Source organism: Pleurodeles waltl, chromosome 9, assembly GCF_031143425.1.
Source record: "Pleurodeles waltl isolate 20211129_DDA chromosome 9, aPleWal1.hap1.20221129, whole genome shotgun sequence".
NCBI lineage: Eukaryota > Metazoa > Chordata > Amphibia > Caudata > Salamandridae > Pleurodeles > Pleurodeles waltl.
In genome coordinates, this window is record NC_090448.1 from 396,406,122 (window position 1) to 396,429,255 (window position 23,134).

The window sequence follows — 23,134 nt, forward strand, 5'->3', positions numbered from 1 at the left end:
ATGGAGTGGGGACACGCTTAACTGCTTTACTAAATTTATGGGAAATATAATTCAAAGCGGGCAGCCAAAGTGTATTAAGCCACCACAAAATAAATGAAGGCTATCTGTTTTAATATTGAGTACGGAAATCAATAAATTAGTAAGGCGGGAGTTAAAGGATAGGAGTTTGAGAATTTCCCTATTAAAGAGGAGAAGTATGCGAATGAAGATAGGCATAAGGAAGGAGGAGGTAGAATAGAGGTGGGTAGCCCTGAGGGAAGCTGCTGTGACTAAAAATGCCCGCAAATTTTAGACAATCATCTCTGAAGGTTGAGGGTCTCGTAAATCCTCTCTTGCCCCACCGATAGCTGATGCAGAATAGAGGAAGTACATATTCTCCCTGTATGCGGAAAACGGGACACTGAGTCATGTGAAATGGGCCTTATTATAGGTAGTAGGGCTGAATCTGATAGTTACTGCCCCCTCCCTCCTCAGTGATTGAGTTTGAGGGGTTTATATGGTCGATGCGGGCTTCTGGAGCAATGGTCCTTGACGAGGTCCCAGTGGCTCTGCTGGAGGTAGCTGGCAAGATTTTTGCTAAAAGTATACTTGCTCACTTAACGTCCTGGGTTGAGGAAAACTCAATCCTTCCCTTGGAACAAGCAGGTTTTAGAAAGGAACACAATACTTTAGATAACATCCTATTAATGCAAATTTTAAATGAAAAATATGTGCAGATGAGGGATGGGGTGGTATATGCTACATATAAAGACTTCTCAACAGCTTTTAACAGGGTAGATTGTAAGATCCTATGGAACAAATTATTTCACTTGGACGTCCTGCCAAATTTGTTACGTTTGGTCATAGCCCTGCACTCTTCCACTTGGTGTAAAATTCTTTTAGGTGGAGAGCAGGGTCTGTCTTCAGAATTCCCCACTAAAAATGGATTGAAGAAGGGTTGTCTGTTGGCGCCACTGCTTTTTTCACTATGTATCCATGATCTGCCTTTCGCTTTAGGGAACACCGAAGGCTTTGCACCCAAAATCGGGGGTGTCCGATTTCCTGCCTTTTATATGCTGATGATATAGTGGTGATTGATCTCACCCCAAAAGGTCTAAATAGGCGCTTGGCTACTCTAAATTATTACACCGAGCTGCATCACTTAAAAATTAATGCATTAAAGTATCAAGTGGTATGCTTTTTAGGGAAAAAACACATAAAAAGTACCTTCTCTAGGTCCCTGGGTCAACATAAGCTGGAGCGGGTAAAACTTATTGCTTCTTGGGGAAAACCTTATCCTGTTCACTCAGTGACCTACATCATATGCGTAGTAATGTTGGTAAAGTTCTCTCTCAGGGACAAGGTTTAATGGCCTTTTATAATGCAGTTGGCCAGCTGAATTTTACTAATTTACTGACAGCTTATCAGCAAAGATCCCGGCCACTCTCTTGTATGCCACAGAATGTATAGCGATTTCCAAATAGGAGTTTTTAAATAAGTTAGAAGGGCATATTTTAAGACTCTTGGTTTCCTGTAATAACCTGGCATCTGTGGCAGCCTTAAGGATTGACTTCGGTATTAAGAGAGTATATGTACAGGGCCTAGCAGCAATGGTCCAGAGGGCTTTTTGCCTAGTACACAGTGCAGAATCTGCTCTGAGATATCTAGCATACAAAGACATTTTTGGTACGGTAAGAGAAAAATCACAGTTTTTCAGAAATTATAACCTTGCTTTGCAAATGCTTGAGTTCGACTCTGACCCTATTTTATCCCTACCACCACTTTATTTAAAAAGAGCCTAAAAGAGGCTATAATGCATAAAGGTTTCTTGCTGGACATCGAGCTCCGTCACCAAAAGAGGAGTCTTGTGGTCTTAACTAAATCGGTGATCTTTAAACATTCTCAACCATACTTTTCTTGGAACTCATCACATGGGGTGAGGCGCTTCTATATTTTATTGAGATTAGATAGGCTGCCCCTCAAAGATTTAGGGCCAGATGTATCAAACATCTTTGCGATCCGTTTGCGATCGCAAAAATTAGTTTTGGTATGTAACAAGTCCAATTTGCGATTCAGTATCTTGTTACAGAATGGCAAATTGGATTTGCAACTACATACCGATTCGGTATTAGGAAGGGGCGTGTCAAGGGCGTCCCTTCCTAATACCAAATCGCAGAGTTATGTATGATTGTTTTGTGACCGAGAATGTGGTCGCAAAACAATCGCAGTTACCACCTACTTCAGGTAGATGGTAACCCATTCGCAAAGGGGAAGGGGTCCCTAAAGGACCCCTTGCCCTTTGTGAATGCATGCGAAAAAAAAATTTAAGAGCAGGCAGTGGTCCCCCAGACCACTGTCTACTCTTAAAAAATGAAAAGAAAACTTTATATTTTTCATTTTTAAACGCATCCCTTTTTCCTTTAAGGAAAACGGGCTGCATTTAAAAAAAAAAAAAGATTGCTTTATTAAAAAGCAATCACAGACATGGTGGTCTGCTGAGCCCAACAGGCCACCATCCCTGTGATTGTAGACATTCACAATGGCTCACAAATTGCGACCTACCTCATGAATATTGATGAGTTATGTCAATTTGCGAGCCCTTGCGATTCGCAGTATGAAACTCCCGGAGTTTCACACATTCTAGTAGCGATTACTTAATTGCGATTCGCAAAAAAACGCTTTTAGGTAATCGCTATTGAATAAAATGATATATCTGGCCCTTAACCTCCAGTTGGGATGGATCTTCCAAAATCTGTGATTTCTGTCAGTTGGGGGGTGCAGGATTTTAAGCATGTGCTATTTGTTTGTCCCTCTTTAGCTACCTTGAGGACAAAATGGCTGAAACCGCTTTATCTGAATTTTAACATTGCACATTACAATGCACTTTATAAGCACTGCTCTGTGAAACAAGCCATAGGGGTTGAGATTCGAATGCACTTTATAGAAGCTTTTTTCTTAGGATTGATGCACTTTATATATTGAAGCACTGAATGGTAATGACTTTGTAATACATGTTTGTTGGGCAGCGATTTGGAGGTATCGAATTTTTACAGATAACTCATCTCTTATATTCTATTGAAGGTTTTACTTTTATTTTATGTATTGCATTTTATGAATCTCTTGTGTACGTGGACCTCTATGGAGTTTCAAACCATGAAATAAATAGATTGATTGATTGGTTGAGCACAACCTCCTCAAAGTCACGTGCATGTTTGCCTTAATCTCTAATTGTACTTCTGAAAACTGCCCACAACCTCTCTTTCCTTGAAAGTCAGACCCCTGCCACATAACAATACTTAATCTCTTCAAACACTTCTAACTTCACCAACCATGTGCATGAACTCACATAACCCCCTACTGATGATCACACCTAAATCATATTAAGGTAATTACAAAGAAACTGGAATGAAGGAATGTCATGGTTTGCTTAGCGCACAAAACGAATTCCACTAACAATAACAAAGTGCACTGGACTAACAACTAACCTTGGGTTCTGCCTTATTGTGCTGCCCGGCGTAAACGGCTTCAACGCCTCATCCGGGGTAGTAAGAGCTATATAAATGCAGATACATGACATTTAGAATTACAATATAACTGTAGTGTACATAGATGTATGACAACTGATGAACCATAACATTTAATGAGCATTTTTTTTAAACAGTGGGGAGCAAGCACTCATGTATATGTTCCTTGTCATAATTAATTGTCCCAGTGCACTTTGTTAGAAAATGGGCATAGTGTTGTTTAAATTCTGCTATAGATCTACGCATTTTGTGATATGTTTATTCTTACAGGAAGTAAATGAGGTCTGTCCAGGAAAGTTGAGAATTATACAGCAGAGGCATTATGGACAGTCGTGGGTTAAGGTTGATAGGTGGAGCTGTGTAATTCATGCTAATGTGGGAGTGGTTCTCATGTTTTGTCATGCAGTGAGTACATGTGCTAGAAGAGTTATAGGATGGAAAAGATACGCACAAACTCGTCGTGGAGGTTATTTGGGGTCGCCAGTGGTCGCAACCGCGAATCCTGGCTTGCCCCTTGCGATCCCTGTGACCCCCCTGGCCTCAGAGGTGGCAAAATCAGTGCCAGGCACACAAGGGCAGCCCCACGTTCTTTGTTTTTTGTCAATTATTTATTACACTGAAAGTGAATAATATCTTCTTATTCACAATTAGTGTAATAAAGAATGAACTACAGTTTGCTGGAATATGACGCTCCCAGGCAGCTGAAGTAAGTGAAAAATGATTTTAAATGTATGTTTTGTGTGCGCTTGCGGGTGAGAGTCTGTGTATGTGATTGAAAGTAAAGGTTCAGTGATGATGTCACCTCCGCTACCCCTGGCATTTTGGAGAATTGACGTCCAGGCTCTGGTTCAAGGAATAGCCGTAGGAACAAGCCTGTTTTGATTTGGGAAATATTTGTATGCACGGTCATGCAATGAGTAGAAGTATAAGAAGATGTTTTGGTATTCGTTTTTAAGTAGGAGAGTTTTATTCTTTGGATTTATTAATTTAGTGAGAGTTCTCAGAGTTAATATTGTGCTGTTCATGGTATCCATAACTCGGGTCCACCGTGAGTCTGACGATGGGAAACAATGTGGTCTTAACTGGTCTGAGGGTTGTGCGCAGGAGTAACTATCCCACAGCAGATAGCTACGGGCTGTGCCCAGGAGCGAGTACTTTCTAATACATGAAAAGGGGCGAAGTTTCTCGTGCCAGTGCCCTTTCCAGGCCCTAGCAGGTCCTTAACCAGCTTGTCTTTACCTGGACACCCAAAGGATTCAGGTTAAACCTTAGCAATCACGTGACTGGGGTCCAGTCACGGACAAAATAGTTCCTAAGCTTTCACTCCTTAACAACGTAATGTCAGTGTTGACAAAATAAGTTATAAGCTAGGATTCAATTAAGGTCAGGTTCCTGTCACTGACAACAGAAGAAGAGAGAACAGAAATCAGTAGTGCTGTCAATGAGAAACAAACATGTTACAGTCCTGTAACTGGAGATTTGTATCACAGTTATTGTAAATGCACATGCTGTGCATTACAGCACGCCAGATGCTGGTTACGCTCAGAATTGTATTATAGTTTTTTCCAGAGTTTTGAAGCAGAATGTGCCAATCAATAAAACAAACAACATAAGCTGTTCAAGAGGAAGGACCTCATGGCGGGAAGATGATCGCTATCGACCCAGTTCCTAGCACATGTAGGCATGGCCACTGTCAAAAGACGCCAGCTTTAAGTGCTACTTTTTATCCTGACCTTGTTACAAGAAGAACACCCGCTTTAGACCGCCTCCTAAAATTTCTTTCTGAGGAAAGGATTATGCATTCTGTGTTTTTCGACTTTTGTTTCTCCAGAAAGGATTCTGCGTTTCTTGGTTTTTGTTTGGTTTCCACTGGAGGATTATTAACTCTGTTTTCCTGTTTGAACTGTACTGTTCCACGACAACTGGGGAAGGAGTCTACAGCACATGCTATCACGCTACAGCAGGAAAGAATATGCCAGGCTGCCTTACGCTGAAGATTGTGGTGTTCTCCTTTTTATTCTGATTTGCTGTGTCAGTACTCCTCTTTCCAAGCTTTGGCACGCCATTGGTGTTGACACACCATCACAAGTTAGTAAATCAGTTTCTTCACCGACATTCAAAGACCAGATGTTTTGTTCCTCGGAAGGATGCCATTTGCTTGAGAGCAGGTGACTGCCAGAACAAGAAATACCTGGAACACAAACACACTCCCCTTCCTGTTCCCATGGCCATCTGTAGACCCTATCTGCTTCCCTAGCCACTGGTCGTGTGAGGGAAACCCACCTTTTCCAAGATCCCTCTCATTCTACCCACAGTCAGTGCCCTCTCACGTGTTCTCACAACTGCACAAGACGGCTTGGGACTCCAGGAGATTTTTCTTCCTACTGATATACAGGACCCTGTTCTTTTTACATTATCATATGGCATTGTTCCCCAATGGAACTCATGATCGCTATATGTTATGAGTGTCCCTCTGACTAGTTTCATATCAAAACCATTCATTTGTGAAGGTTCCTCATGGCTACCACCCCCATATGCCTTGAAAAAGCCGCAGGCTATTATGTCAAGAGGGGGCGAAACATGTGTTGTCTGTCTTTTGTGATCGTTGTGGGCATTTATGAAACTACAATAAATCCTACAAAACTCCTTGCATCAACATAGAATTTTGGATTATTTTATATGTGGAATAACCAAAAGATATATCTCATATAAATTCAGCTTTGTCCTGCACCTCTCAGTGAACTATGTTCGAATGGCCCAGGGTTTCCCATTCTAAAGGACACCTGAAACCTTGGATTACACCCATTGCTTAAGGAAGGGTGCCTTCTGGGACTCCTACTCCTGTTTTCCTGTCACAGGTGCTTTCCAACTGCATACATGACATACAAGCACAGTAATGTATTACGTTTTCTTGCACTTCTACTAAATAATCTACTGCAGATAGTCATATCTCTTCATGCATATACTGGGTGTGCTGGAGAATAAAAATATGTTTTACATGTCTCCAGAACTCTTAAGTCTCTTCTTGTTTATTAACATGTTGAGTATCTTGCTTTTCTCATCCATTTTTCTGGATATCATCTTCTACATCTAAGCATACAACAACCCTCGAATGGAGATGTAGGGGTACTGCTTGTAGGTTTTGGCAGTATATCCTGGGGGTTCAACAGGCCTATGAGATGGCAGGAACAAAACACTAGCATGATACAACATGCCAATCTACACATGTGCTGCATACAATTTCCACTAGCGGAGCACTGGGGCCATATCCTAGAGAAGCAGTTGAACATGGCATAGCCCACCTGCCCTGTAAGCCACTTTGAAATACTAAGGGCACTGTCCCTGGATCTTGGTGTATCACCCTTCCACCTGCCCCACTTGCAACTCTGTATCACCACCTGGTTAGCACATTGGAGTGAACTCTTCATCACTACCTTGTGTGACAAATTAAATATACCTGTGTACATAAACATATTAGAGCTAAAATCAATTTCCCTGCTAATGAAGACTTTCTTACTAGTGCAGAAATCCAGAGTGTTGATGGTCCAAAGGACAATACCACAAACCTCTTCTACACCAGAAAATAGGAGGCAGCTATTCTCCACAAATCTGCCAGATGATCTGACTCTACAGAGGTGATTTCTGCAACAAAGGTGCTTCTGCTATTCTCACACGTTGTGTGGGTTAACAACACTAGAGTGTACAGCTTAAGCAACTATATTCACTTACATTCACCATTCCCACTAGCAGGAGATCCTAGATGAAGCTCCATTTCAAGCTCACCTGGGAAGCCTAGGGTCGACCTCCCATTGTTGGTTTAGCAAACCATCAACTCTCAACTCCAACGAAAACAGTTTGCTTATTGGATGGGCAGCGGACTCTTTTACATTAAGAGCTGAATGATGTTGGACTGGATTGATGTATTTGAATATGCCTTTCTCCTGACTCACCTCATTTCCTAAGTTCTGCAGATGATCAACTTTGCAATGGCATTTCCAGCTTGGCATTGATATATTTGTTTCTTTGATCTGCTCCATTTCTTTAGATGGACCATGTATCCTTCCTTCAGAAGAACGAACATTTGTCTATGGAGTGAAGGAAAGTATTACACCACTTTCTCCCATCACATAAGTAAATGTTTGGCTTCAGCAGGATTGGCCTTCAAAAATCTTGGCCTTCTTTCTGCAGTTCGCTGCCTCCTTTACCTGAGGATACTGACCATAAATTGGACATAAAATGCTTTTTTTCTGGTTTGAACAAAGGCCACAATTCTTCAGATTGCTTTTTGCGACCTTTGGAGGCAATAAATGTTGACAGAGCGGCCACCATGTCTAGGTGAAGAACATCATGTATCACCTATTGCTACACTGCAGATAATCTTCATTTTGTGTCAGGACTCACTCTGTGAGGGTTAATTCAATGTGTGCAGCATTTTCCCAGTATATGCCTGCAAGAGACATTTGCTGTGTTTGTATGTGGGCTGCTCGACATATATATTGCAGACAATATGCTCTATATGCTTCTCGCAGAGTGAAGCATAGGTTTGCCATGGAGGTTAGCAAGGCTAGGTCTCGGTTGCCCATGCTGCAATTTTCCTTGTCCCTTTCACATTCTAAGCCAATGTAGAATTAACTTACAAGTAAGGAATGGCAAAGAGCCAGGATTTAAGAGCTGATTAATGGTACCACTGCCATTAGTCATACATCACACACCTGGGGCTCTTTTGTTTTAAAAACGATGAATCTGGTGATTGTGTGGAGACATGCAGGGATGGGAGGATACCTTACATGACCTATGCATGTATTCAGGGTACCAGAGAGATAGTTTTGAATTGTAAAGAGATATAGAAGTAGCTGTTAGTCCCACCACTAGGGGCAAGGATGATAAAGGGAAAGAGTCTAGGGACTCAGAGAAATTATGTCACATAAACAACTCATTACACTTTAATCCTTTGGTGGCACAGAGTGGAGCAAAATTTCTGTTAGCCAAACTGTGTCAGATAGTGGCACTCACGTCTAGTCCTTGAGTGTCAAGATGCACCTGAGACAGTTTTAGCCATAGAATGCATGCATCGAGCCTAATGGATGCCGGGGACTGATGGCTAGTCCTTGTGTGCCAAGGTGCACCTGTGAGAGTCACTACTACAGGATGCATCCAGCCTTGTGGGTGACTTGTATTCATGGCTAGTCATTGTGTGCTAAGCTGAACATGAGGAAGCCTTAGTTGTTGAACGCATCGAGCCTAATGGATGCAGGGGAATGATGGCTAGTCCTTGTGTGCCAAGGTGCACCTGTGAGAGTCACGGCTACAGGATGCACCAAGTCTTGTGTGTGCCTTGGACTCATGGCCAGTTGCCAAGCTGCATTTGCTGGAGTCACTGCCACAGGATGCATCCCGTCTTGTGGGTGGCCTGAACTCAGGGCCGGTCCTTGTGTGCTTGCTAAACACAAAATGCACATCTGCTCTTGTGGTTTCAAGGAACACATGGTTTTTGTGGAAGTTGTGGGGGATATCAGGCAGCCATTCACATAGGTGGCAAAGATCATGTCTGAGTAGCCTCTGGGCACAGGAGCAAACTTCCTCGTGTGAGTGCAGAGTACACAGAGCCATTCTCATGGAGCTGTGGCTGCAGAGTGCAAAGAGTGTAGCTATCAATGGTGCAGCAGGTGCAGTGGCAATGAGGCCCAGAAGTGTGAGTGGCCCAGTAAATGCTAAACCAGATTAGTGGGGGGCGGGGGTGCTGGAGACATTTTCCTTGCCTGCATTAGATACCATTACATATTTGTCACTATACTGCAGGGTATAGCCATTCTGGTGGAAGTTGTGGATACAATGTTCAGTCCTGTTATAAGCCCATTATGTACTAAGAGGAACACTGCACTGATCTTGTAAGAAATTGGGTTGTTGGTTAAAGGGTGTGTAACCCTACTTAAACATCAGCCACAAACCTGGTCAGGATGAACCACAAAAACTCACTAAACTAACTTGTTCTTAAGCCTGGGGTAGCGTGTCAAAAAAGCAGCCAGGCTTAACTTGAAGGCAATATGTAAATAATTTATTCAGCACTCAAACAGTAAGTGAAAACTTAACACCAGAAAAATCCCACACAATTTTTAAAAAGTAGAGTACATTTTAATAAATTATTTGACACAAAACGACAAAAATCCAATCAGTAGAACTGGAGTTAAGAATTTTTAAAGTTTAAAGTGAAAAATAGGGTGGCCAAGATGGTGGGCGGCTAGGGCGTGCTTCCCTGTCTCTCCGCCAGCCGCCACACAAATCAGCTCACGGCACCCTTCTACCTGCAGCTACCACTCCCTGTGCGACCCCCCCCCTTTTTCTGCCCCGGAACCGCAGACACCGTGCGGGCACCCTGAAGCCTTCCCCATGGCCACCAACAATATGACCGAAAGGTGGCCTACATGGAGCTGCCGGCCAAATCAAGATGGCAGAATCAGTCGATATGGCTGGGGACTCATGGCCCGTGGTGCGGGGGGCCCTCCGGGCTAGAGCGCAGCCCAGGGCTGACACGGCACCACCGGGGTTGGATGCAGCGTGCCCCCACAGTGACGTCCTTGACAGGGGGCGTTACTCTCCCCCCCCCCCTCCAGTGATCCCACGGCCCAGAACAAGCAGCACAGCATAGCGACTCCTGGGAGTGCAGATGGACGGCGACTGCCCACAATCGAAGGCATATGATCCAGGGTGCACCGATTGAGATGCACTGGCATGCTGATATATGCCTGCAACTCCTGGGACCCATAAAGCTTTCTTCGTGGATGTTGGCCCGCTGTGGCATTTATGAGGCCCATCACTACTCTCCTGGATGCAGGGGCCTACTGTTTTGCAAAAAAGTACACCCATCCTTGATGGGACACATCAGTCTGGGCCTACCTGTCTTGTTCCTTAGCCCACATCTGTGAGGGAGGCCTGTGCGATTTACCAGAGCCCCATGAATGCCCCCCCATGGGGAGGTGGACTTGGGAGGGTCCCTTGGCCTTGGGGCCTCACTCCATATAACCCTGGGGTCCATTGCTTCAGGGATACCTCTGCATTGCTGGACTAGCTTCTTCCCTGGTACAGGGCCGTTTCTGCTACACCACTTCTCTAACTGACCCCTCTGTTCTTGCTGAGGTGGGCGGAGTGGCCACCACACACCGGGTGCTATTCGAGGGGTGCTTTGGCCTACTCGGCACCCACCACCGGAATGGACTCAGGACCTCCGGGGGTCATGCACGCCACACTAGACAGATATAAAGGCGTCGGGGGACGCTTCCTGCTAGGGCCCCCTTTCTAGTCAGTCAGTCTCCCAGCCACGGGTGGAACATGGTACCATACAGTGCTTTAAGTCCGAGATACTGAGAGCCCGCTCGGTGAAGCCGACGACATGTCCACAACACGGAAAAAAAAGATGAACACTTCGAGACATGTTAACGAGACCCCCCAAGGGGGGTGTCCGGGGCCAGCACTACTGCCAGCGACCCTGACCGCAGACACGATCAGGACATCCCAGTCACACAGGCTTTTTTTTTTGTCTCTTTTCTCATCCCTCCGCAACGACATATAAGGGGTCAAATAAGACCTCTCAGCCGACCTGCAGGTAATACACCATGACTTGGACAACATCTGCAAGAGGGTCTCCACACTAGATGTCATGAATGGGACCCGCAGCAAGGAAATAGACAGGCTCCAACAAGAAATCCTTCTTCTCCAGGACCAACAATTGGATCTCCAAGCACACACGTACGACTTAGAAAATCGATCTAGACCAAATAATATCTGTATCAGAAGAGTCGCAAATGGTGCAAAGGGATCTGATCTCTACGAATACATTACTGCTCTCTTCTAGAAAATACTGGGGGACTCCCCTGCAGCGGATATCAAGTTGGTCAGGCTCCACTGGGTAGGCCTCCTGCGAGCGGTGAAGGCCCCCCTGTGGACATCCTGGTGTGCCTATATGACTTCCAGCAGAAAGAAGAGATCTTGCACAAGGCGTGGACCTCACACCCACTCCGCTTCAGGGGTCATACTCTGTCGCTATTTCAGAACCTTGTAGCCATTACGCTCCAGAAACGAAGGGCTTTGCACCCTGTCACATTTCATCTACGCAATCAGGAAATCGCCCATTCATGGGCCACCCTTTCCAAATCATTTTTCAGCACGAAGGCAAGCAATATTAGATTTGATCCCTCCAGGAGGCCTGTCCCTTGCTGAGCATTGAGGAGACTTCCTCCGATGCCAGCCCAGATAGCCCCGGAACCGAGACATCACAGAACTAACATCGGCGTTGCCATACAACTTGCATCACTAACATGTGTTGCTCGGATCCTACAACGATGGCATTATAAAGACAAGCAGTTCTGAACTACCTATCTAGAGACCCTGCTGGAACAGACCCTACTTAAGATGGGTCCCCGCTCATAGTTTTGCTCTGTGGTTAGAAGGTCACAGGGAGGCGGGTGGGGATTAGGGGACTCAAAACTCTTGACCTAGACTCCCACTAATACTACTGAAATTTGAGTGGACACTTCTTTCTTGCAGCCCCCGTTGGGCCCACGAACTATGGTAATACTTCCAAGATCATTGGACTGTTGTGTGTTTGAGACTGACCTTTCTGTTTTGTTGTTTGGTAATGGTTATTTGAGCTACCCTGGTGCCTCCATTTGTCATGGCTTCCCTACCTGTCGCCTTTGCTCTGACACTATGTGGGGTGGACATCTGATGCCTCGCTGACATGGACTGATGGGACCCCGGTGGAGAGTTCCCACGTCACTTTCCCTACTTCTTACTGGGTGATGGAACTTAAATTCCTAAGCCTTAATGTCCAAGGCCTCAATAATCCCACAAAGAGATTAGCTGTCCTTTCCCTTCTGGAGCAGTCGGAAAGAGACATATGTCTGTTAAAGGAAACACATTTTCTCCCAAGGACGTTCACAGGATGCACTCCCGCTGGTTCCCCCGCCTACATTGGTTCTCTGATCCTTCCAAGAAGGGTGAGGTGGCCTTTCTTTTTCCCCTGCAGATTCTGGGGTGAGGTTCTTTCCACAATGCCAGAGGTGAGGGGGCAGCTGCTGGCACTCAGCCTCAAAATAGACCCTTTCCACTTTACATTAGCGAACATCTACTGTCCCAATACTCACCAGGAGGCCTTCATTCTGAACTCACTAGCCCCAGTGCTTCAACCACTTGATGCTGTTGTTCTGGTGGGGGGCATCTTGAACCTAGTAATGTACTCCAACATATCCAGGACCTGACAGAGATCAGAACAAACTGGAGCCTTTTCGCAGGTGGGCAGACAGTGGCTTCAGGATTGTGGCCTCCAGGAAACCTGGCCACACTTCCACCCTACCTCAAGAGATTACATGCACTACTCAGCTGCCCATAAGACCTATGAATGCATTGACTACTTCTTTGCGACACCAACCCTGCACTCACTTACCAGAGATATCTCTATTGCCCCATAATCCCTTTCCGATCACTTCCCCTTAGTACCACCTGACTACATCTTGACCTTCCTGCAACACCTGGCGCTTGTGAAATTTCTACTCTACTCCCCCGGAACAGATGATTCTCTCTGCCAAATGATCATGTCTTATATACAGACCAATGACACTGGAGAGACTTCCCTAACCTCCATCTGGGAGGCCCTTACATCTCTTATTCGCAGAGAGCTCATAGCTATATCAGCAGCTGAAAATAAAAGATTGCGGGATAAGAGGCACAGCTAGGAGAGGACCGTCTCCAAGCTGGAAACTATACATAAACGCACGGGTGCGCACAGAATCTGTAGGGAACTGGAAAAGACCAGGCGCTTTCTTAAGCAACTGGATCTAGATAGGGCCGAATATGTAATATTTCTTCTCTAACATAAATCTTATCTTGGGAGCAACCGTTGAGGACGGATGCTTGCATGCTGTCTACGGACCAAAACCCTTGCTTGCACTATTAACATGATCCACACACCTACATCTGAAGAAGCTAGATACGCTGAGGAGATGGCCACGGCTTTTCAATCTTATCATAAGGCGCTCTACTCTGCAGTCTACACCCTACTTAGAGACCCCCAGAATTACATGCTCCCTGCCTCCCTCACAGTACTTCCAGAGGCAGATGTGGATGCACTAGAATGACCTATACAGATAGAAGAGGTAATTGCGGCCATAGCTCGCTTTAAGCTACTGAAATCTTGCTGCCCGGATAGATTCACTGTGACATTTTACAAAACATTCTGCCTGGTTCTTGCTCCTTTGCTTACCCCCTATTGAACTCCTTCACAGATACAGGAACCCTAACCAACACCATGCTAGAAGCAGCTATCTCGGTGATCCCCAAACCCAGAAAGGACCCAACCCTTTGCAGTTCGTACAGGCCCATCTCCCTCCTTAACAATGATGCGAAACCCTTTATGGGCGTCCTTGCACAACACCTTAATCGTTTGATGTTGGGACTAATCAAACCTGATCTGGTAGGTTTTATCCCGACTCGGCAATGTAGTGGCAATACTAAGTGCCTACTACATCTAATTGAAAAGACCCAACGTTAGCACAGGGAGACACTTCTACTGTCCATTGACGCCAAAAAGGTGCTTGATCGAATACTCTGGACCTATCTCCTCGAAACACTGCATGGTTTCAGGTTCAAAGACCACTTCTGCAAATGGATCCAAAGCATATATAACACTTTCACAGCTTCAGTTGGAGTCAACGTGGTCTCCTCCCCTTCCTTCCCGATTTGACGGGGAACACAATAGGGCTGCTCCTTATCCCCTTTACTCTTTGCCCTGTACATGGAGCCCTTTGCACAGCGTCTGCAACAGAACACAGAAATATCAGGGATCTCTTTCGGAGGTTCCCAACATCTTATCGGCCTCTACGCAGATGACATTATACTCTCTATTGCAAACCCTATGACCTTCCTCCCCACACTTACTGACGAGCTCCAACTCTTTGGCCAGGTTTTGGGCTTTAAAGTCAGTCTCCAGAAATCCCAGATCCTGAACTTATTGGTGGCACCTGACCATGAGCATACTCTGCGGTCCTATTTCCCTTCAGTTGGACAAAAGATACCATACCCTATCTAGATATCTTCTTGGCTTGCTCCATCCCCAATACAGTGACAGCAAGCTACTCTGCTTACGCCCGCAGATCCAGAAGGACCTGTTGTCATCGTCTCAACTACGCCTATCCTGTATGGGTAGGATTGCTGCTGTCGAGATGGCTATCTTGCCTCGTGTTCTCTATCTCTTTCAGACCCTGCCGCTGGCCTATCCACCAGGAGTAATCCAGTCCCTTGAACTGGAAGTCAACAGGTTCACCTGGGATGGTAAGAAACCCTCCTTAGATCAACTTCAGTTGGCACTCCCCAAAACAGAAGGTGGACTGCTATTTCAAGGCAGCCCAGTTACGATATATATGGTAGAATGGAAGCGTCCCCTGACGGAGGAACATTGGACCTTTATGGACCAAGCTGTAGCGGGCTTGCATATCTGGAAAGAACTGTGTCTTCCCCGCAAACATAGAACGTGGGGCCTATATTCCTCCCTTGTCAAGTAGACAATGTTTGCAGTATGGGACTCGGTCGCTACTAAGGCAGGCTTCAACACCTACCCCTCCACATGACTCCTATTTTGGCCAACCCTGACTTTGTTCTCAGGATGCAATCTGACTGAGCGATTCACTCACTGGCAGGAAGGTGGTTGTAAGCGAATAGGTAGTCTCTTTGACACCCAAGGGCTCATTCCCTTTGCCCAACTGAAGACAGACTATGCTCTTGTTGATGCTGATTATGTACTGTACCTCCAAGTTTGTCACTGGGTGACACCGCCAGGGACCCACTCAGGAGCAAGCAGGTCAATGTCTCCCTTCGAGAACTGGCTCCTGCTTAAACAACATGATAAGCGCCTCATTTCCGAACTCTATAATTCCTAACACAGTGGAACAACCCACCCAAGACTAAGGGACAGCTCAGCTGGGAGACTGAACTGGGTAGAACTGTGACACCCCGAGAATGAGGAGATGTCTTTTACTGGCTCACCACACTATATACAGCATTGTAGGCACGGAGTCTGCATACAAAATCGCAACTTACTGGTACCTGACCCTGCCTCGAATACCCAAGTGAAACACATAACGATCACTGGACTGCTGGCGAGGTTGTGGTGCAACAGGAACCCTAGCACATCTCCTATAGCATTGTCCAAAACTGGCACGTTATTCGGAGCAGGTCTTGGATGATATTGATTAGGCATTTAACACCCTGATTCCTCGATTCCCTGCTTACATCCTCCTGGGTCTCCCCAACCCTGTGACATACCCACTACGCTCCGTACGAGGGCATCAAATGGCTATGGCCTTAGCGGCGCCTCAGGAGGTCATTCTCTGCCTGTGGGGCACCGATAAGATAGCAACCCACACTGCTTGCCTACATAACCTCTGGTTTCCCCTAGGGATGGAGACGTTAGCTATGTTTTCTGAAACAAACACAATCACATATGCTGATTTATGGGTCCCTTTCATAAACTTCCTTTCATTTGAATTCAGCGAGCAAACTTTCCCTATTGCTCGAACTTTTGAGGATGATTCCTGATTAGGCCTTGGACGGCGGTGCCCCTTTACTTTCACCCTGTGGTACAGACGTCCTCCCCCCCTTCAAAGTTGCTTATTTCACTACAGCATCACAATTTAGACTTACATTGGCGCTCAGGCACCAGGGTTTGTGTCCTTGTGTTTACCAGGTGTTTTTTGTCTCCTTGTTGCGCAGCCTTCTACAAAGACTGTTGGACTCTAGTGCCCTCGGGCCTCTGCGATGTCCGTGATTGTTCAGTATCTACTGATTGCTAATCTGTGGCCGGCCCAAAGAGTTGTAGGCTTTTTGCTGTATAATGTGATTTATGCAAAATAAAAAGAGAATTGTTCCATAAAGTGAAAAGTAGCACCTAAAAGATCAAAGCGATAAACGTGGACTTCTAGTGATCTAGTTGCACAAGACTGGGACAAAGGCAAAAGTTATGGCCGACCGCAAAAGAGCACCAGTCAGACACACAAAATGGATTGTGCCAAGTCCCCACTTACCTTCAGAGTTATTAGAAATTTGAATAAAAATGTCTGAAAAGGTAAGATTTCAGTGGGGCTAGGTAGCCGGCTTTGTCCGATGAGAAAGTGTTGTTATCGGGGAGCTGCTGCAGAAAATCACAGTGAAGATTTCTACATTCGGACATAGTCTCTTTTTTGGAAGTCTAAAATGTCGACCGGAAGAAGTGCAGGCTGTAGCCAAAATGGGGGCACTACGAGGCTGGATAACTCTTCTGCAAGCAGCCGCTGAACACCATTTGCTTGTACAGAGAAGAATATAGTGGGAGGTGGCGCAAAGTCAGGCCGATCAGCAGTGCGTCTTAGCGGATCAGCAAGCAGGTATGTCTTGGTTTCCTCTTGGTTCTCAGAGCACTTTTTGTTCGAAAGTTTTCTGTCCCTAGTTTTGGATTTGGGCTATCTGGGCACCTTTAGCTTGATTCCCAAAGGTTCAGCACTGGAGGGGAAACCGCCTGGAGGATCAGAACTCACTCAGCCCGGGGCCAGGTGTGGATCCAAGATGGTTGGAGCATTTTCTTCCCCTGAGGCTCTGATCAGGAGGCAAGCCAAGTAGCCCTTGGAGCCTCTCTGGAGGTCCTGGGTTCAAGTGGAAAAGCAGGGCTCAAGCAGCAGCACAGTCTTTAGGCAGCAGGGCAGCCCTTCTGGTGCAACAAAGCAGTTCTCTGAAACATACAGTAGGCCACGGATAGCAGGCAGTCCTTTAAGAGCCCTTCTGCAGGTCAGAAAGTAAACTGAGAAACGGGTCTGAGGGTCCTATTTTTGTATCTGGAGCCCCCTTTGAAGTGAGAGAAACTTCTAGAGGCTTCCTTCCACAGAAATGTCTGCAGTCTCTGCCTCCCTACCCTAGTCCCAGTCTGTCTGAAAGGCACAATAGATTAGTGTGAAGCTCTTTCTGTAACAGTTGAGGCACAGCCTTTTGAAGTGCAAGTGGGCTGTGCATAGCTCCACTCCTCCATCCTGCATGAGAATGCCAATCCAGGCAACACTTTGCCCCTCTATTGTGTGGCTGTCTGGGAAGAATACAAAAAGTCTATCTGCCAACTACACTTAGTCATGTGACCCCAGGAACAGGCAACAGGCACCAAAGGATTAGGAGAGGAAAATGCCAATTTTTTAAAAGTGTTGTTTTCAGAATTGTGACATAAAAACTGTCTTTACCATTAAAGAGGATTTTAAATTAGAATGTCCAGGACACCAAATATGCTGTTTCTACCTGCTCCCCCTCAAATGTTAGCACTTACTAAATGTTATAAAGGTAACCCAATATAATCCTATGCAAGAGGTGGTCCTCACACCACTGAAAAATGGTTCAGTGCGTGTTTCACTATTAGGACATTTAAAACTTAATAGTACATGTCCAACCTTTCATATACAATGCACTATGCCCTATGGGCTGTGTGGGGCCTATCCTAGAAGTGACATGTAATTAAAGGGGAATTTTAGGCTTGGCAAGTAGAGTATTTTGACAAGTTGAATTGGCGGTTTAAAACTGCATACAGGCTGCAGTGGCAGACCTGGAACATGTTTGAAGGGTCTAGTTGAGTGGGTGCCACAATATGTGCTGCAGGCTCACTAGTACCAATATACCAATCAGGTGTAAGCTCGTTTTGCCATGTTTTAGGGACTGAGTACAAGCACTTTAGCAATGGTTAGTAATGATAAAGTGCACAGAGTTGTAAGGCCGACAAAAACGAATTCAGCAGACATAGGAGCAGTGAAGCCAGAAAGTTTGGGGATGACCCTGCAGCGACTGCCACGTCAAACAGATCTCAATTGACTTCTTTATTTGAGAGGGAATACCTGTTTTTGGATTTGTGTTCCTCAGTTCTCCAAACCTGGAAGTGCTTAGACTCTAAGCTTAATGCCTTCAGGCCTAAATCATTACTACGGAGCTTTCTGTGGCCCTTTGGGTGAATAATGTCACCTTGTTAATATCTCTGGGAAGAAGGCTGTGCCTTGCCTTAGCTGTTATATTTGTTTTGGGTGGGTTTTGCATGTAATGATATCCCAGTTCTCACCAGAATCTGTGATTGTGGCATCTTTTTCCAAGTCTGTGGAGTTAGCTTGTGTACAAAGCTTCTTAAAACACCAGTGTTTTTCAACGTTTCTTCTATCTGTTCTTCCATGTCCTGAAGTCACCCTCTGTTCTTTGAAATCATTCAGCAAGCTCTTGTCGTCATCTGTTCACATCTGCTACATGTGGATCCAAGACGCAGCCAATTCTCTTCTTTGGGGCATGGAATGCCTTTGTCATGTTCTTGCATTGCATTGATTTTGGTTCCTTCTGTCATTTGTGTTTTTGTTTTCTTCGATTTGTGTTTTTCTCTTGTGGATCTAGATACCTCCTCGTCTTTGTGTTACTTTTATATTGGCTAGTAACTGTGCTACTCTGATTTGTGATTCTTTTGAGGACATATGATTTTTGCCCTTCCAGTTCGTGATTCCTCCATCTTTTGAATGTGCTTCCTGTTATTAGTGATTTCTACTTTGGTTTGTAAATTCTTTCTTTACGCTTTTTACATTTGTTCTATAGATCGTGGTTCTTTTAATGTTTCATTGTTCTTCATCTGCATTTTTATTCCTTTTTGGTGTGTGATTGCATCAATTCTGGTTTGTTATTCATATCTTCTTTGGTTGGTGATTTTGATTCTTCTCTGCTGAAGGTCTGGATTCCTCCTCGAATTTGTGATTTATTTTCTTTTGGTCCATGTTTCCTCCTTATCTTGTTTGTGATTCCTTTCATTGTAGTTGTGATTTCACCACCTGAGGTTTGTGATAGCTCCTTTTTGGATTTTCTCAACCGTAGCCTTAATCCACATATATAAGGCTGTATTCCATTGCACAGTTTCAGAACATGGCCACCAAGAACTCTACTACCAAACTGAAGGCACATCCTTCATGCCATCCTTTTTATTAAACCTGGAGCGGATGCACCCAATAATGGTGATTTAATGATAGACGCCCAATATAATTGCTGGTAAGTCCTCCATGACCAGGCGCTGGGCATCAGGTTATATGTCTCTTGTCTGTCGGCCTCACTCGTTCATCAAGTATAGATTCCCAGGGTCCTGCTTTGCCTGTGAGGAACTGAACTTGTCCTATTTTTTTCTGTTTGCTACTACTTTCCTTATTTGAAACGCCAGCTCTTGCCAGCGGTGCTGATTGCCCCAGGGAAAAACAGGAGAGGAAGAAATTGAAGTTCTGAAAACATGTTAAATGGTGCAAGTGGAGAAATAAAAACATCTTCTAGGGAAAACAAAATATACACGGCAAACACTAATGATGGCAGCATTTTTCGATATTTGTATAATTTCATACACCGGGGCGCCTGGGGATCTGTAAACTGATGGGCCTGCGATCTGAGGCAGAGGGGGCGAACTTCTCGTAATGACTAGCAATCAAAGGCCATTAAGACGCAGGCAGAGGGGGGCATTAGCAATGTAAACAGGGTTTTTGTGGGAGCATTTAAAGGGAGTATAAATATTGCTAAACTATCGCATGTGAGAAGAGCTGGTCCCAGCGTCATTGTATAGCGCATCTAACAAGTACTTGGCACGATATAAACCCTGGCTGGGCATTGTGTCCGTCTGGTCCTGTGCCAGTAACATTTCAGAAGGCAAGAGGGACAGCTGTGTTGCTGCTTGCTAATGGCTCTGGTAACTGATTTTAAAATGGGTCTCTTGTAAGCTAGCTTAAAGATGTCATTTATTCATAATATCAACTTACTTTTATGTGAATTCCTACCGCACGTTTAGTTTCTAAGCGTGAAAATGGGTCGTATTATTGTTGCCCAACTTACATTACTCAGTTTACCGATTTCAGAAAGAAGGGAGCTCGAGTTGGCCTTGCATGGTTTCAAGCTTGTAAAATACAGATCACAGCGCACAATGTCAGCAATGAGAGTAAACTCACTGAGCTATCTTGCGGGCATAGTTTGCCGACCTCTGCTTGGGACACAGACAGCGCTCCTTTTGTGACATTAATAGTCCTTTGAAATCATATTCAAAGTATTCAGTTCGAGCAGTCTTTAGTGTGATGGATTGATAGGGCATTAGTAAAAGGGCAGGGCTGGCTTAGAGGTGCACTGGCATACTTGTTGTGGCCTTCATGATTAAGGTGCATTAGCAGAGCTGTGCAGAGTACGCCCTGTAAGGCCATGTGGGGCACAAAAGCATGACTTGGTGGTCTCCCAGTAATTGAATGTCATGGATTTAAGGGTATGCCCTGCTTGCGACGCTGAGTGAGCCTTGGGAGAGGCCTATTTCCCAGTGTGCATTGAAGACTACCATACTTTGCCCATAGGTGCGGCACATTCAGTGCTTTGTGCAGAGGCACCTGCATGTCTGTGTCCTGGGCTACTGCAGGGCCTTTTTTCTAGGATACTCGGAGAACCGTGATGTTACAAACACATAGGCTAGGACTAAGAAGAAGTGTCGTGTGTGCTAAAGCTGAGGGTCAAAAACACTACAGGCAGCTTTGGGAACTTTGAGACAGGGCATACATTCTCCACACTCATTGAGTGGATCTTTCTTCAAACACTCCAGGTGGCTTTGGTAACTTTGAGACAGGGGTATACACTCTCCATACTCATTCAGTGGATCTTTCTTCATCTCAGTTCTGTCCATCCTGGCTGATACCCAAGAAATCATTCTGCTCGGATAATAGACAGATAACCCTTGAGTTGAACAGTATGAGCATCACCATCCTGTGGTGTATTGTACATTCTTTTATTACATGCAAAGCCCTCTGATGCGTCTGGTATGTGCTGTACAAAACCATAAATAAACAAATGCATTGTTTGTCCTTGCAAGGGACATCAACCCTTGTAGCACTGGCATGCTTGCACAGTCAATATACCTATGTTTCTCTCCAGCCCGACCACAACAGATGATGAGCGGTACTGGCAGCAGTTCCATCAGCCTAACTCCGGCGAGTATTCTTCAGAGAGCGCTGAGAAGCGACACCGGCGGAACAAGATGTTGGTGGGATACTGTGTCCTTATCATGCTGGGCAGCCTGCTGGCTCACTATGTTGGCTTCAGGTAGGTGCAGGTACTGTTACCTATGCATGAGAACTTTATGGGCTCAGCCATTGCTCTATAATTCAGAGTGCTCAAACTAATGTTACCCATTAGTCCTGCCCTGGGGATGGTTTTAGGCACTTGCTTCAATGTGCATAGGAAGATCCTCGCTGCTCTGCATGCTGTTTATCACTGTGACAGCCACTGGAAGCCCCAAAGTTGGGCATATGCATAAGTCCCTACAGCATCCACTGCCAGCAGACAGGTGCACAAAAGCATTAGTTTAGTACTCTAGGAAGGGCTCTTCCTCATATTCAAACCCTTACAATCATATCTTTGCTGTCAGGAGATTCCAAGACACTTACCATAATACACTTTAAACAATAGAAACCTTTTTAGTTCTAATAATTTCATTAGGAATTTTACTTTGTAAGAAAAATACCAGAGAGTGGAAAAATGTCCTAGCTGTCGTAATGGAAAGTTTTAATTCTATTAGGGACACGGAGGCAAGGAATATTGTTTTCTTTCTTCACTTTTCTTGATACAGCAGCCACCTTGAATAAACAAAGCTACGTTTTGCATAAACCTAGGGAAAGTAGAAACAACAAACAACCAATCATAATGTAGTTTCTTCCATACAGTGCCACAACTTTGTCTATGTCCCATCTCTGCAAAAGAAAAACAATCTGGTAAAGAACTGTGCACAACTGGAGTGGGTCATTAAGATCTCCAAAACAGCAAATATGTAACAATATAACTAGTAGAACAACCATGAGTAAACAACCATTACATGAAATAATTCAACCTCCCAGTGATCAAGGCACAATTAAAAACAATACTTCCACTATGCACAATGAATCCGATCTTCCACCTAAGATATTATTTCTGGAAAAGAGTGGGAAAAAACAATTTATGTATGGGAGGGAATAATCCTCACCTCCGTGTCCTTAATAGAATTGAAACTTTCTGTTACGATAGCTAGGATTTTTTTCATTCTGTCAGGACCGGAGGCTCGGATAATGCTTGTTCAAAGCTTGTCCATCATCAAGGACGCCATGTGTACACCATGTTTGAAATAGAAAGTCATGAATGTGGAATGAGATGACTAGTCAGCCGCATTCAAGGTATCCTCCAGGCAAGCCTCCAAGGCAAAGGCCTTCAAAGCCATAGCATTTCTTGTGTAGTGTGAACCAAAAATGGAGATGTTGATTCTAGCTTCCTGAAGAATACCCTTCACCCACTGAACATTGGTGGGGGTCGAAACAGCCTTAAACGGTTTACGCAAAGCAATGAACAGTTGGTGTTCACCAGCTGGACGAAACTCTGTGGCAACTTCATAAGCCTTAAGGCATCAAACTACACATAATTTAGGCTTTTGAGGAAAGGAAGGATAGGACATCAATTTGGAATGGCACTTTGTCCTTCTGGCAATATGGAATGAAACCCCCTCTGGGGTGAAGACCCTCCCTAAATTATCCAGGGCTCTGACATCAGGTACTCTTCGGCAAAAAATCAGAGTCTAT

The 23,134-nt window shown here is 44.9% G+C and overlaps 1 protein-coding gene across 1 annotated transcript in view; it reads left to right on the forward strand.

Moving 5' to 3' along the window:
• Positions 1 to 23,134, forward strand: part of DNAJC4 (DnaJ heat shock protein family (Hsp40) member C4) — a 425,931-nt gene that overhangs the window by 252,047 nt on the left and 150,750 nt on the right. The window contains exon 5 of the mRNA XM_069207103.1: positions 21,465 to 21,632. Coding sequence (XP_069063204.1) covers positions 21,465 to 21,632 — 168 coding nt within the window. The remainder of the gene's footprint in view (positions 1 to 21,464; positions 21,633 to 23,134) is intronic.